The sequence below is a fragment of the Zeugodacus cucurbitae genome, chromosome 5 (assembly GCF_028554725.1).
Source record: "Zeugodacus cucurbitae isolate PBARC_wt_2022May chromosome 5, idZeuCucr1.2, whole genome shotgun sequence".
Taxonomy (NCBI): domain Eukaryota; kingdom Metazoa; phylum Arthropoda; class Insecta; order Diptera; family Tephritidae; genus Zeugodacus; species Zeugodacus cucurbitae.
This window is the reverse complement of record NC_071670.1, coordinates 45,422,808-45,437,722: the sequence shown is the minus strand read 5'-3', so window position 1 is coordinate 45,437,722 and position 14,915 is coordinate 45,422,808. Positions and strand designations below refer to the sequence as shown.

General features: G+C 33.8%; 2 protein-coding genes across 5 annotated transcripts in view; one reads left to right on the top strand and one right to left on the bottom strand.

The window, feature by feature from the left end:
- The window catches only part of LOC105213749 (chymotrypsin-elastase inhibitor ixodidin-like), a 344,198-nt gene that overhangs the window by 126,131 nt on the left and 203,152 nt on the right, over positions 1 to 14,915 (top strand). The window lies entirely within an intron of this gene.
- The window catches only part of Frq1_0 (frequenin-1), a 79,480-nt gene continuing 70,379 nt past the window's right edge, over positions 5,815 to 14,915 (bottom strand). Inside the window, exons 8-9 of the mRNA XM_011186810.3 lie at positions 12,244 to 12,332; positions 5,815 to 10,189 (exon numbers count right to left, since the gene is read on the bottom strand). Of these exons, the coding sequence (XP_011185112.1) occupies positions 10,022 to 10,189; positions 12,244 to 12,332 (257 nt within the window). The 3' untranslated portion in view covers positions 5,815 to 10,021. The remainder of the gene's footprint in view (positions 10,190 to 12,243; positions 12,333 to 14,915) is intronic.

Below are 14,915 nucleotides of genomic sequence, written 5' to 3'. Positions count from 1 at the left end.
AATACATACTAAAATCTTATAAAAATACTTAGAACTATTCGATTAAATTTCCAATAATGATTGACGGCAAATATCACGAATGAATTAATTAAAACCGAAATCTTATAGACACCAAAATGATTTTTTCGGCATCCCGATATTTCGGAACTCTAATTTTTCGTTGTAACTAGGATGATACCTCTGGCCGCATGGTATAGGTAGGTAGGAGTCAGGCCAAAATGGCTCAATTAAGGCTAGATGCGAGATGCACTATTGTTAGACCTTTATAAATTGCTATCTCATCCATTCGAGATTTGATGCTTGATGAATCGCTTCGGATTCTTCCTGAGAAGCTCCAATCTTTGCCAACTCGTCTGCCTTTTCATTTCCGAAAATCATATTATGGACAGTTGAAGTTTTGCCAGAGAGCTCATAGCCTTCTTGCAGTTGCTGACTACGCTTGAATTAATCTTTGGCGACGTCAATGCTAACAATCTCGCCTGACTGTCTATGTAAATGTTCACTTTCTCTATTCTTTCGTAGTGGTTCAATATGGCACCACAGGTCTTCTCTATACCTAGTACTTCCGATGCTGCATGAGTTCAGTAGACGGTAAGAGAGAGAGAGAGTAGTCAAGATCATTAGAGTATACCTCCGTTCCAATTCTCCTCTTCAACTGCTCCTCTGCTCCATTCCCGTCTAGAGGGTATTATCTCCTGAAACTGGCTATTGAATCCAACTTTGGGATAATATAACTTGTGCTATTAGATATTGAAGTAAGCTGGTTCAAGATTTTGCTGTGTCCATAACTTTTGCGATTCCATCCTCCTTGCCCGTTTATTCTTATATAATATAAACGTCTATAGGCAGGTGATTCAGGGGTACGTTGAGCGCATGCGTAGGGCACGACTTTAAGGCTCCGACAACCCCCGCACAGGCTGCTCTCTGTATTCCGTTCAACTTTTTTACGTTGTACTATTTACTTAACGCTGGCCACCCCACTAGTAATCCCTATGTGAGGATTGGTCTGATTACTGCAGTGTACATCCACAACATGGTCTATGTCAGATTTTATAATTTGCCCAGTAAGTTCTATCCTATGTTATCTAACATCTAGATTAGTGCGATTTGATCTCATTAGGCTTTATCTTTCGATTCTTAATGTAAACATCTAAGACTTTCTCAGGACATTCCATAAAATATGTTGTTTTTATTATTGAATACCTAAAATCCACATTCGTTTCATTCACACATGAAATTGAAACTAAAATTTAAAACAACTTAATCCAACAACAGATTAAAACAACGAACGCAATTCGCACATTGATATAACAACATAGTGTGCATTAAAGTCTCACAGCTTACTCCTTACTCTCCGCACATTGTTGCATGCAACAGCTTTACGGTTGCAAGAAGATCCCAAGCTGCATGTGGGAAAATGTTGAGTAATGACTTCCGCCCCACAAAGTCACCATACACATTCATCCATTTTTACTTTCACCACTAACGTTTATTTGTTGTGTTTGTTGTTGTGGTCTTACATTTTATTAATTACAAAGGAGGAAGCCCAATAAAGAAACAAAGAGCACCAACATACCCATAAAAAAGTGTTCAGTAAACTTTGTACTCCAAGCAACAGTGGCATTCCCCTGGGCAAATGGCTGCACTTCCATGCCACGCCCGCTCCCAAACATAAACTGTCAGCAAGTTGACTCGCATTATATACGAGCGCAATTAATTACCCGTCCATCAATGTGTAGCCCCTCCGCAGTTGACTCAACTCGAACTGGATGAGTGTGCTTTAAAATCTGTGGTGAAAAAACTTCTCAACTTCTCAATGAAAGTGTAATGAAAAGACAAACAAATAAGTTACTGTTTAACGGGATGCGCCAACGGAAGGGGAAGGGAGAATACAAAAGTTTTTCGCAAATGTAATATGCATCCTTGGAGTTGGCAGTAACAACAAAAAAAAAGCCAACAGATGTTGGCTTAAAGTGAAATAAAGCAATTTGATTACGGTTTAAATATTTTCACTTCTTATGCCTGGAAAGGACCTGAAGAGGACGATCTGAAATTTGTATACTTTTCTGAAGCTGTTGATTGGAACTCTGAAGAAGTATATACTGACAGTGTAGTTGATCAGATTCAACACCTCGTTTGAAGGTGATATGAAGTTGGGTTTTCATTGATGTGGAGGAAACGGAAGGCTTTAAGCATAAAAAGAATTTATCATCTTCAAATGAAATTTGGCAAAGTATTGTTCTTGGGTTTAAATCGCTTTAGAAACAGTGTTAAGAAATAATCCTGTCCATGGCGAACGCCCTTGGTGGTGTAAGGTTGAACTCAAAAGAAACTTGTGAAAAGTGGCTATCCGCAAATAAAGAGGGGGGGCTTCCTCGAGGGGGTATTATGAAGTTGCCGTATATATGAATAAAGTCAATAAACTCAATATTAATAGAAATCTAAATTTCGGGATCCTGAAATTTCGGGACTAAAACTTTCCTTAATTTGATAGTTGCAATAGTAATTTCAAAATAATTCTATCGATTAGATTAATACAATATCACCAGAGCGGTAAAAATTGTATGAATCACCGGAAAAGAAAACGTATCCTATTTCGGAATCCCGAAGTGACAATACCGAATTTTCGCTAGAAAGCCAACCCAGCCAAGGGTCAGTCCCAGCCAAAGGTTTGTTTACATTTTGCGTCAAAGGTCATTGTCTCCAGACAGATACTTCGAGGAGTCACGTGATTTGAAATTTGTGGGGCATAGCACACTGAACACATACGGCATTGATCCCTTTTATTCACATCGACATTCATGGAAATTCCATGTTAAGAATGTTACAGTTTTTCACGAGCGGATTCATATATAATATAATTAAATAAATGAAGGACCGGTGACTACAGCCGCTACAGTTTTAAGGGGTTTCTGAGGTTAAGTTTGAGTATATTGTTAAAGGCTACGTGGAGTCAAGTTCTAATTTATTGTGAAGGTCATTTGAGGTTTTCGTTTTGAGGGGCCAAAGTTAGTGGTCAGGGAAGGTCAAGTTTATTTATGTTTTCTGGAATTAAGTGAAGTCAAGCTGCAGATCACTCGTGGTCGAGCTATAGTTCTAACGTGGTCAAGGTAGTTCAAGACAAGAGTCTAGGAAGGTTGTGTTATGGATCAGGGTAGACGATATTATTGGTTAAGGGAAACCGGTCAATTCATTACTACAGGTCCACTACAATGAGATTATGGATTGAACCTCTATCTTACTCACTTTCAGTAACTCTTGTTATCTGTGTCTTTAGTTTTACTGTAGAATTATCCATTTACATATCAGTAACACAGAAAATAATAGATCCACCCTAGTACGCGACTGTATGTTACAAATGCGGAGCATGAAAACCAATTGTTACCAGGTGTACTAGAGCTTTGTATGTGTGTAAGCATGCTAAACAATAGTAGCAGCCATAATAAATTTAATAGTGTTGGCTGGAAGTGGGATACCAACATTGCTATTGACTAAACAAACATAGTATAGTATGTAGTAGTGTTGGTCAGTTGGCTGGCCGAGCTGCGCTTTGGGCATAAGTTTACCGCTACCTAACACCACAATATATGTATATATACTACCATTGTACTGCCAGTGTAACTTTCATTTGCAAGGCAGGAAGTGTAGGTTCGCCCACATGTGTGGTTGCTAAAAAACATTCCGCAGGTAAAATTGAAAAAGTAACAACGCGTGAATTGAAGTGTATGGAAAAGTGTATGTTTTGTTGTTTGTATATAGGAATTTTTTCATCCATATTTACCTGTTATGTGTCAACGGAAATGGGTTTCATGAATATGTAAAGGATTCTGTGACCATTTTTTGTTCGTCACACGCTGAAGCTTCGAAGTCGAATGGTTATAGCTATTAGATCTTCTATTACTATCATGTACTCGTATGTTCGTTTCAGCTCTGCTTACGAGCATTCACACTTTTTGTGCATTTATCATCTAACTCAAATGTTTTCCTCCACACTTTCATTACTTTCTATGCTTTTACGTTGGCTGTTACTTTAAAGTACAGCAGTTCAGTTGACAATATAAAAAGTTATAGGTTATAAAAAATACAGTTACATAACGGGTAAACATTGTTGCTCAGTTTTCTAAACCCTTATTATTATAAGAGGTTTTAGTGCTTCTCTGGTAGAAATATATCTAGCAAGCAGTGGCTTTGTGTCGTTCACTTACAAAGTTCAACAGATTCAGCACAAGCTATCTATGGAGATTTTGTCAATCTCAGAATCAAGAGGTCAACGGAAGTCGTCCAAAACTATAGACGAATCGATCAAAGAACCTTTTTGTTTATGCTCGAGAGTTGTTAGAAATTCTTTTTAGGAAGGATTTTTTTCAAAGAAGCTACCCTTCAGAGTCACTCTTTCCAACAGGTGCTACTTTGGACTGAGTAGGCAATTGAAAAGTAAAGTCATCTCTCGACGAACAAGTTTCTTATCGTCCCGTTGTTGTTGTTGTTGTAGCGGTTACCCAGGCCTGCCTAATCTATTCTAATTGTCATCGAAGTCATCTAACGGGAGGCACAGGAGCTGTTTCGATGGGGTCGGACCAAAGGGAAGGGCGTGGTAGATGAGTAGGGTTAAGAGGCATGCATGCAGAACATATGTTGAGTACGCCAGGGTCTAGTCTGGATAGGTAGGAGTTGAGTCTGCTACAGTATCCAGAACGAAGTTGCGCAAGGGTCACTCTAGTTTCGCGAGGCAACTCGAGCTCTGTGTCTGCAAGCGAGGGTGCTGTTTCTCCAAGTACGCCAAGCACGGGGAGGGAGTCAATGAAGTTAATTTGTTTGTTTGTCAATAGCTCCTCTGTGAATGGCGTTCAGTGATTGTCTATAGTTAGTCACCTTATCATCCTAGTCGTGCTATATGGTACAGAAACATGGACGATCTCAACATCCGATGAGACGGCACTAGGAGTTTTCTTGAGAAAGGTTTTAGGGATGATTGATGTCCCTTAAACATTGTCAACGGCGAATACCACAGACGATGGAACGATGAGCTGTACGTGTTATTCGACGACACTGACAAAGTTCAGCGAGAAAGCGGCTACGCTGAATAGGTAATATTGTTCGAATGGACGAAAACAGTCCAGCTTTAAAAGTGCCGCTGATGGAAGCCGAAGAAGAAGAATACATCCAAGCTGTGTCTATGCCAATAAAGAAGAAGTAGGGAGTCCATTCAACCGAACAAATCACTTACCATTACCAAACCAAACATCTTACATTTAAATAAAAGTGCAACAATTTTAAATTTTTGCAGAAAATTTTATTTCGGAATAATTTCACACCACACTGTTTCTTTGGTATTTTACTGTAATTTGTATAGTAAATATTAACAACAAAATATATTTGTCAAAAAAATAAATTAGTTAATAAATAAATGAATAAAAATAAGAAAAAATACTTTTTTTATGCATTATATATAAGTATATGTGTTGTTGTTGTTTTTTTTTGTCACCTTTACATTATCTTAAAATTGTATGTATATAAGTTTTAATATAGTAAATTTTACTGTTATTTGTTTTTCTTTTCCTATTAAACTGTTGCGCTTTCAAATATTGTATGTTGTTTATATTACATTTTAAGTGTTATATGGTAAATAATTACGGTAATCAGTGACGTCATTTTGCGTCTGTTTTTTTGTTGCTGTTGTTGTTTTTTTTCTACAGCACACGCCATATAAATATGCCTACACTTTAGTTGCCATATAATTTTGTATTTTTTATGGTTATGAAGTGTGATTTTTATTATTTTTATTTTTGTTGTAATTTTTGTAAATTTGCATAAATTTGCAATTTGTGCATATTATTGACACCATAATCACCGCCTTCTATTTATACATAATTGAAAGAAAATTGCTATAGTTGCTTTAATTGCATTGCCCGTCGCACACAGTGTGCCTGCGAAATGGTATTTTTGTTTTTATATTATTTAAATTTTTTTCTTATTAATTGAACTTAATTATTTGCATTTTTATAATTTTTATTTATCTTTTTTCTAAATCTTTTATATACATATTTTTTATGTTTTTCGCTTCACTGTATACATTACTCAAATTTAAAATATTGCTTTTAAAGATATCTTAATTTTTTTAATTTAGTTCATCACTAAATTTAATTAACTTTATTTTTAGTGTAATTTACATAATATGGTTTTCTAATAATGAGTATCGTTATAGTATGTATGTAGAGTACAGTAGTGCTTTGTGTTTTTATTTATCTGTGTATCTAAGTAGTTTTAGTTTTCTTGTAGTGTTTTATAGTTTTATATAGTATAGTAATAAATATGAGAATTGACTTTAGCCTTTGCATAAAAAATATCTCAATTTTAATTACTTTATTTTAATTATTTTATTTTTAATTATTTTATTTTAAAATATTTTCAAGTACTTCAAAATGATTTGCTTTTTAGTTCCAAATTATGAAAAAAAAATAATTTTAATAGTTTTTTATTTCTGTTGTGCGTAGAATATTTGTTGAATATTTTAGTAAAGTGAATATTAAATTTTAGAGAATACCAATATTTATTATGAAGAAATTTCTATAGAAATTTTAAATTATCAAATTTTTTTATTTGAACATTATGTGCCTTTACCCATACTGTGCCTTTTAATTATACATATAATTTAAGGTCCCCTGAAAGGTGCTTCTACAGTTCCGTAAATGACGAAAAATTTTAAAATTTTGTATTTTTATTTTATTTTTATGTATGCATACTTAATAAAATTTCAAGTAAAAATGATCCTGAATTCAGAACCAGAGAATCAGCAATATTTACCTTTGTAATGACTCGATTTTTATGAGTTAAATAATTGCTTGTCTATGTCAAACTATGTCTGACAATTATATACATATCTCACCATGCAACGAGTGGATGAAATCATATACGAGCTTTCGGGCATTTTCATGACATGCTTTGAAGCGCACTGGTTTGAATACTTCCATACTGTTTAAATATCTACTACGCAATATTATTAAATAGAAAAATCCGTCATCATATTAGAAATCGAAAACGGTTTCTTACTAATTGAATTTGGGATGAATTCAAATCAAGTAAAATTATTAAGTCGAGTGATTTGTATAGATTCCAGCTTCATGAACCATTACTGAGCAAAACAACTTCTTCATCATTAAAATTACTGCAAATTCAAATCAACAACTGATTTTTGAATGAATTTAAAGTATATTGTTGACCAATCCTCATGTACGATGGACGATATTTTTGCAACCCAACCACTATTACAATTGGTAGTCCAGTGTACTCCATGGAACAAAACCGATCTCATAACACCTACTCGTTCATAATCTGAGTAAACCGAATTTTATGTATGGGTTGAAAAATGTCAGGGGAACAGAAGCAAACTTCCATAATCGTTTTAAGAAGTTTAAAAGTATTACATCGGAGTAATACATTTAATTATCGGGTATTTTCGAAAGTAGTTTCCTTTCACTGAAGCAAGGCTACCATAACTAATTTGCTTTTACATACTTTAACATAAGTGCATCAAGAAAAAGCCTATAGTCTTTTCACACATACAAATTAATTGATCAATCAAAATTTTGATTGAGAAACCAGTTTTTGCCTTTCACATTGCCGTCTACTCGATAATCGATTACTTTGAATGGATGAAATTTAATTTTTTTTGCTTTACTCTCTCATAGTATGATCGATTTTTGAACGCCACTCACACTACTCTTTAAGCTTTTGCTTGAGAGCATCGAGTTTAACAAACTTTGAAATGTTGTTGAGTGTTCTTCTGCTTTAGGAGAGTTCCATTTAGAAAAATGAAGTCAATGAATTATTGAAATTTAGTTTTAATTTTATGTTCTTATTTTTGAAAAGTAAAAGCCATTTTTGAACTTTCAAAATACTGAATATATTGCACTTCTTAATTGTTTTAAAAGATCTTACTTGGCCCAAAAATAAGAAAAATAATTTCTGACTTCAAAATTTTTCATTTAAGCGATCCTGAATTATTTATTTGTTTTCAGAAGAGATTATTTATTCTTTTCGAAGCGATTTTTGAGAATTTTTACTATTTTTCATGTGCCTGAAGCACAATGGTGGTATTTTTATATTATTTAAATTGTGTATAGTATTTACAGCAGTTAAATAAAAACTAAATATTTTTTGTGCATATTTATGAAGAATTTTTAATAGATTTTCATTAGTTCTTTGCGCATTGACTTTGTGTTGCTTTAATTGAGATTTTTCGTACTCCAATATACAATTGCGTATATTTCACTGTATTGTTACCAACAGCACTAATTGTACGTTTATAAATTTACTAAAACACTATATACTTATGTATTTTTTTTGTTGTACTGGTTAAACATATTTTTTTACAAACTGTAGACTGAAGAAATTCGGTGAGGTTTTTGGTTAGTTATAAATTTATTTTTTCATTGTATGTAATATTTTCTTTTAAGCATATGGAATAGTTGGTTATTGAAGAGCATAATTTCATATTTGTTTTCATATACATGGATATTTCTCGTTTGTAATAAATATTTCAAATTTTTGTAGTTTGGTTTGCTATACATTTTTCGCACTATAATTCATTTTAAAAAATAATAAAGCTGAACCGCACATAGAATAGAAATTATCTTAGTATGATGGAATTCGACACAGTGTTGTCGTTGTTTAAGTCCGTATGAGTCCACAAATGTGTTTCATAGATGCAAGAGTTAATACAATTGATGTAAAGCGCGTCTGTCGTCTTGTTTTCTCGAGTCTTCACTTCACTGTCACTTTAACTCAATTCTCCTAAATGTATGCATCAAATTTCACAAAAGATGTTTCGGCTCTAAAATGTATGCTACATTTTGTGTTTAATCATTTTAGACACTGCGCTAAATCATAAAATGTCGCACTTTATTTTGAAATTTTCTTTAAACAACTTCTCCCAATCAGCCTGCTTAACTATTTATTAATTACTTATATATTTTTTTGCTACTAATTGTCCTAATGCCTATATGTATGCTAATGTTTTCGTTATCAACATCTTCACCACCAGCGCCAAAGCCATAAGGCTATGCTAATATGCAATAAGGCTAATTGCTAACATTTTAAAACTTTTTATCAATTTTATGATTGGTTAATAATTATTCAATTTAATTTTTTATTTATATATATATATTTATTTAATTTATATATGTATATAATGAAGGCTTGTTTTATGACACTCTCACTAGACACTTTCGTTTGTTGCATGAAAACAATGTTTTTTTTTGTTAGTTTAATTATTTAATTTTTTTTTGTTGTTTTGCTAATTACTTATTAATTGGTGTATTCGCTTTGTATTGCTAATTGATTTTAATTTTTATTCGCTGCCCAATTGTTGTGTATAAGTTATACATACTAATGAACGCATTTATTTCACAATGTGTTTATATATTATTTGCTTTTTTTCACTTAATGCTAGTATTAAAATTGTTTGCAAAAAATTATTATCTCATATATGTTGTCAATAAAATTACTAAATTGCTCATTATACAAGTACATTATAGTATTACTTTAATTAATTATTTTGAAATTTTTTAGTGAAAGTTTTTTCATTATTATTTTTTTTTTTAGATTTGCAAGTATTTTTTATAGCAAAAGTTGTGTGAAAAGAATTGCTTTAAATACGTTAAAAAATATTTATTGAAAAAATGCTTTTTTGTTCGACGAAAAAAGTAAGAATTCTAACACTGCAATTACGGCTATCGTGGTTTCCTAACACACGTACGCTTAAACCATTTCTCTTCGTTTGTTTACTAGCTTCATGTAAAAAAACTGATTGCTTAGATTTTAGCGCAAACTATTGCAGCAAGACATTTAAGAAATTATTATTATTTTTGTTTAATTTTCTGTCATTAGTTATACAAATTTCCTTTAGCGCTTAACGCTAACCCTTACTCCCCTTTATCCTTTCTCATAAATATTATTTGTTAAATTTACTGTTCGTTTTGTTTTTAACGTAGTATGTAGTCGTTCGTTTGGCTTAAGTGTCTTAACCACCACCTAAACTTAACGCCTGAACTATACGTGGATCAGCTTTACTACCCTCACGAAATTCTTCTAATGTTAATTTACCATCATGATTTTTATCCATTTGATCGAATATTTTATCGACACGCTTCTGCGGCGTATTCTCATCCTCCGATTGCGGCTGTTGACCCTGTTTGTTTGTAGGAAAAATAGAAGAGAATAAAATATTGTATTTCAGTGAATTTAAGATTTTTTTTGATATAAATTTAAATTAGTATATATCAGTTAAGAAAATATATTATGATTAGAAGTTATATGTAATTATATCATTATACCTTGAATGACTTTTTGATAAAGTTAAGAAAAAAATATGACTTGTTTTATAGTCTTAGCAGAACACACAAAAACTGTTTGTCGAAAGATCTCGATTTAATTAGATGCCTGAACAATATATGGGTTTTAAAGAAATACCTGAAGCTTTCAGTAACACTAACCAAGAGCTATCACATATCTACATATTACCTTTAAATAAGGATAAAAATAATGTTATATCGAGCTCTTAGTAACACAATTCAATCGTCGATTGGTTTTGAAACGAAATGTTTTTTGCGGGTCTAGATGGGTGAACTTTAAAACATCATTTGTCGTGCTATATGCGATAGCTTAAAAAAATCTGATTAAGATGTTGAGTAATCTATGGTTTTTTCGAGGAAATTCCTCTCACTGGTAGTGAATTTAATTATCTAAACCCACAGTCAGTTTATATGTAATTAGAAGCTTTAGAATAATTACTTCATTTATATATTCTTGATTAATATTATACATTCCGCTTCAAAACACTGGGCTGATGAGTAGAATTCAAAAACCACTTTGGAGTCAGTTTTCTGCAATTGTAAAGATTCAACCTGGCTACAGATGCTGTATGAAATTACTATAGACCTGTCACTTGACTAATCACCCGATTTCAGGCAGGGTTGGTCATATAGTTCCTCAGAAATATATATATTAATTAAGTTATAATTATTGATAAAGTTCTATTTTTGATAACTAATTTATGAAAGAAGTCGACTTCCACCTGCTAATTTCACATACTAAGGAGTGATTCAAGTGAGGTACTTTTTCAGTAGAATTTTTTTGACAGTTTCATGTTAGTTTTGTTCAGTATTGTTTGGTATTTCATCATGGAAAGACTTGAACTACATTTATAAATTGTTCAGCTTCATAAATGTATTTCGCGCTTTGCTCAACCTTTGCTTTGCTATGTTTAAATAATCGGTCTACTGAGCGTACACGAAGATCGTGGAGAGCCCTTTTGGCGCCGTCCGCAGCAACTCGGACTGAGTTACGGAACGACTTGGCGCAAGAACTGAAGCCGCTCGACCTTACCAAGAGACATCGCTTCGCTCTATGAGCTCTTGAAATGTTCCAAGAAGATCCGACGTTTTTGAGCCAAATTCTGTTCAGCGATGAAGCACATTTCTGGCTCAATGCCAATGTAACAATCCAAATTGCCTCATTTGGGGCGAGGAGCTATCTGAAGAGATACAAGAGCTGACATTTCATCCATAAAAAAAAAACGGTTTGTTGTGGTTTGTGGGCCGGTGGAATCATCGGTTTATATTTCTTCAAAAGTGATTCCGGTGAGAACGTAACCGGTCTTGGTTTCAACAAGACGGCCCCACTTCCCACACATCGAATCAAACAATGGTTTTATTGAGAGAACACTTCAGTGAGAAGATAATTCCTCGTTTTGAGCCGGCGATTGGCCATCAAGATCGTGTGATATCACACCTTTAGACCTGTAAAGTCTAAAGTCTATGGAGGCAATCCCGCTTCAATTCATACCTTGGAGCAAAAAACCACGCATGTTATTCGCCAGTTGCCAGTCGAAATGCTCGAACGAGTCGTCGAAAATTGGAGTCAACAGATAGACCATCTGAGACATAGCCACGGCCAATGTAAAAAAGAAATAATGTTCTTTCGAATGATAATAAACATTCCCCATTAAATTAGAATTTTCGTTATCAGCCTATTTGTGAGAGATTATGTCATTAAATAATTTTTTAATATTACAAGAGTCCATCAGGTAACTACAGGTTCTTGCCTGTTATACTAAAGGTACCGTTTATCATAATTTACAATTTAATCACTCGTAAATTTATTGGCATACAAACATACATACTTAAAATTGTAATAAGCTTATTTATTGAAAATTTTTTTATAACGGGTTTGCACCCAACTTACCACCATCTGATATATGGCATCCACAATATTGTACATTTCCTCGCGTGTTATGTAACCGTCATTGTCAACATCATATAACCGGAAAGCCCCTGAAAAGTAGCGAAAAGAATGCAATAAATAAATATGAAATGAGGGGTACAGAGAGCAAAATATTGATATGCCACATATGGAAATTTTAAATATCAAGCAGTCTAAATATTTTATGAGCGTGAACACATACATACGTACATGTTTCCATAAATATTTCTGTATGAAAATGTTGTAATTTCATATTTATTTCAATATTACTACAATATGTATACAACTGACATGTAAATGAGTTGAAGTTTTTCCCCACAACCCAAATATTGGCATAAATAAATAAATACACACACACGCGGCGTATTTGCGAAATTGTCAACTGTCATTAAGCGGATTAAGTGAGCGCAATCATATGTGATATACATATCTACGCGACGTATATGGAAAAACAGTGTGGCGGCACCGCATATTCGCCGTTATAGCTGATGAAAAAAGGGTCTGCGGTGTTTAATTGTTGGCGCAAAATGTAATTGTAATGCCGCGAAAGACAATTATTGGCGAGAGATATTTTGTGCAGCGCAGATTTTTTACGGCCTTGTGGCGCATATTTTATTTAACAATGGAAAAAATATTAAAATTCGTTTATATATGTATAACTTTTTACGATCATGAACTGAACACCGATTGTCTGATTTACACGAAGCGTTTTTTATATATGTATATATATACGGCCATATGATTTTATTGTTTTGGCACTGACTGAGTTAAAGATTTTGGTGTGCTGGTATCAATTTCATTAATTTAATATTTAAAAAAATAGGAAGAAAATGCTAAGTTCAAGTGGAACCAAACATTTTGTACTCTCGCAGTTTATTAATGTAATTTTATAAAGATAACACACAATTTGATCCATATATTCGGCATAATGTCCACTAGAATAACTAAAATCAGCATATATAGTGTATGAGGGCTGAGGTAATTACTAAACCGATTTCACTGATTTTCACCACCAAGGTGAACTATATCCTTAATTTTGCTAAGATATCTCACATACTAACCGATATATGCGGCATAAACTTTATTTTATTTTTGAAAAAACCTATAATTAGGTATATGGGAGCTGGGAGAAGTTATGACCCGATTTTAATAATTTTTGGTACAGCGACAAACTATTATAAGAAAAAGATTCCCTCTGAATTAGATTAAAATATCTGAGAGATTTACCGATATTTTCGGTGAAGAAGTACCCTAAGGCGCTGAGTTCTTCATGTTCTATATCTGGGGCCTTGAAAAGTTATAGTCCAATTTCGACAATTTTTTCACAAGTGAAGCCACAGATGATATAGGTAGGTAGGTAGGAGTGCTGCCCTGTTATAGTTCGAGCCCAATCAATCTGTGCCTTTTTGATGCACTAGTCGTTGACCTTTTTATTTGCTATCAAGTTTAAGCTTCTCGTTCAAACCATTTTGTGGTTTCGATGAAGCTACTAATATCCGTTATGCTTTTTGTAGACATCCATTCAAGGTTTGATACTTGATGGATTCCCAGTTTTCTGTGTCGGATCTGCGATAGGGCTGGGCATTCACAGAGAAAGTGGAAAATTGTTTCCTTATTCCCTGTTAGTTCGCAGCTTCGATATATGTTATCCCCCATCCATTTTCGACGCATGTTCTCCAAATAGCCAATGCCCTGTTATGGTAGCAGTTAGTCTGAAGATACTGTTCCTTGACTTATTTAATAAGTCGTTAGTTCGCTTCATGTCGTATTTTGGCCATATCTGTTTGGTTATTTTGCATTTAGTTGTATTTTTCCATCTGTTATTTGCTAATTGTTGAAATTGTATATAGAGCTCTCTCCTGATCGATCCTAACGGGCTTGGTATTAATTCTGCCTCCGATTCGTTTAGACAAGCTCCTGTCTTTGCCAGCACGTCTGCTTCTTCGTTGCCGAAAATGTTCCTTTGGCCGGGAACCCAGATCAAGTCTAGGATGAGCTTGTCTTCTAGCGACTTCAGTGCCTTCTTGCAATTTAGGGCAATGCTTGAATTAGTCATGGGTGACGACAATGCCAGCCTCTTGGCTTTCCGTGTATATTGTTGCTTTATGTATCCTCTCATAGTTTTTAAATAGAGCTTCGCAGGCCTTTTCTATGCCTAATACTTACTAATACTCCCGTGCCTATTCCGCAGTCCATTTTGGACCTGTCGGTATATACTGAGATGGTATCTTCCTCCCCTATTTTTCCCCTTCTCCATTCTCGTCTGGAGGGTATCCTCACCTGGAAGTTACTATTGAAATCCCGCTTTGGGAGAATATAGTCTGATTTATTGACTTGTGCTCTGAGTTGGTTTAGAATATCACAATGTACATTGTTCCTCTGATGATATACAGTATTTGTGTAAAGTTTTATTCCGCCATCTTCATCGGTGCTTAATGTACACATTATAGAGTGTAGCCAACTCACTTTTAGTAATTTTCAATTGTATTTGTATTTTGTATGAGAGGTGGGCGTGGTTATTATCTGATTATATTAATTTTTATGGTGTGTAACTGGGTATGTATGGGAAACGACTGTAGAAAGTTATATAGCTTTATCAGTTTGCGAGATATTACAATAAAACTTATTTAGGAGCCCCTTCCTAGTGTAATCCT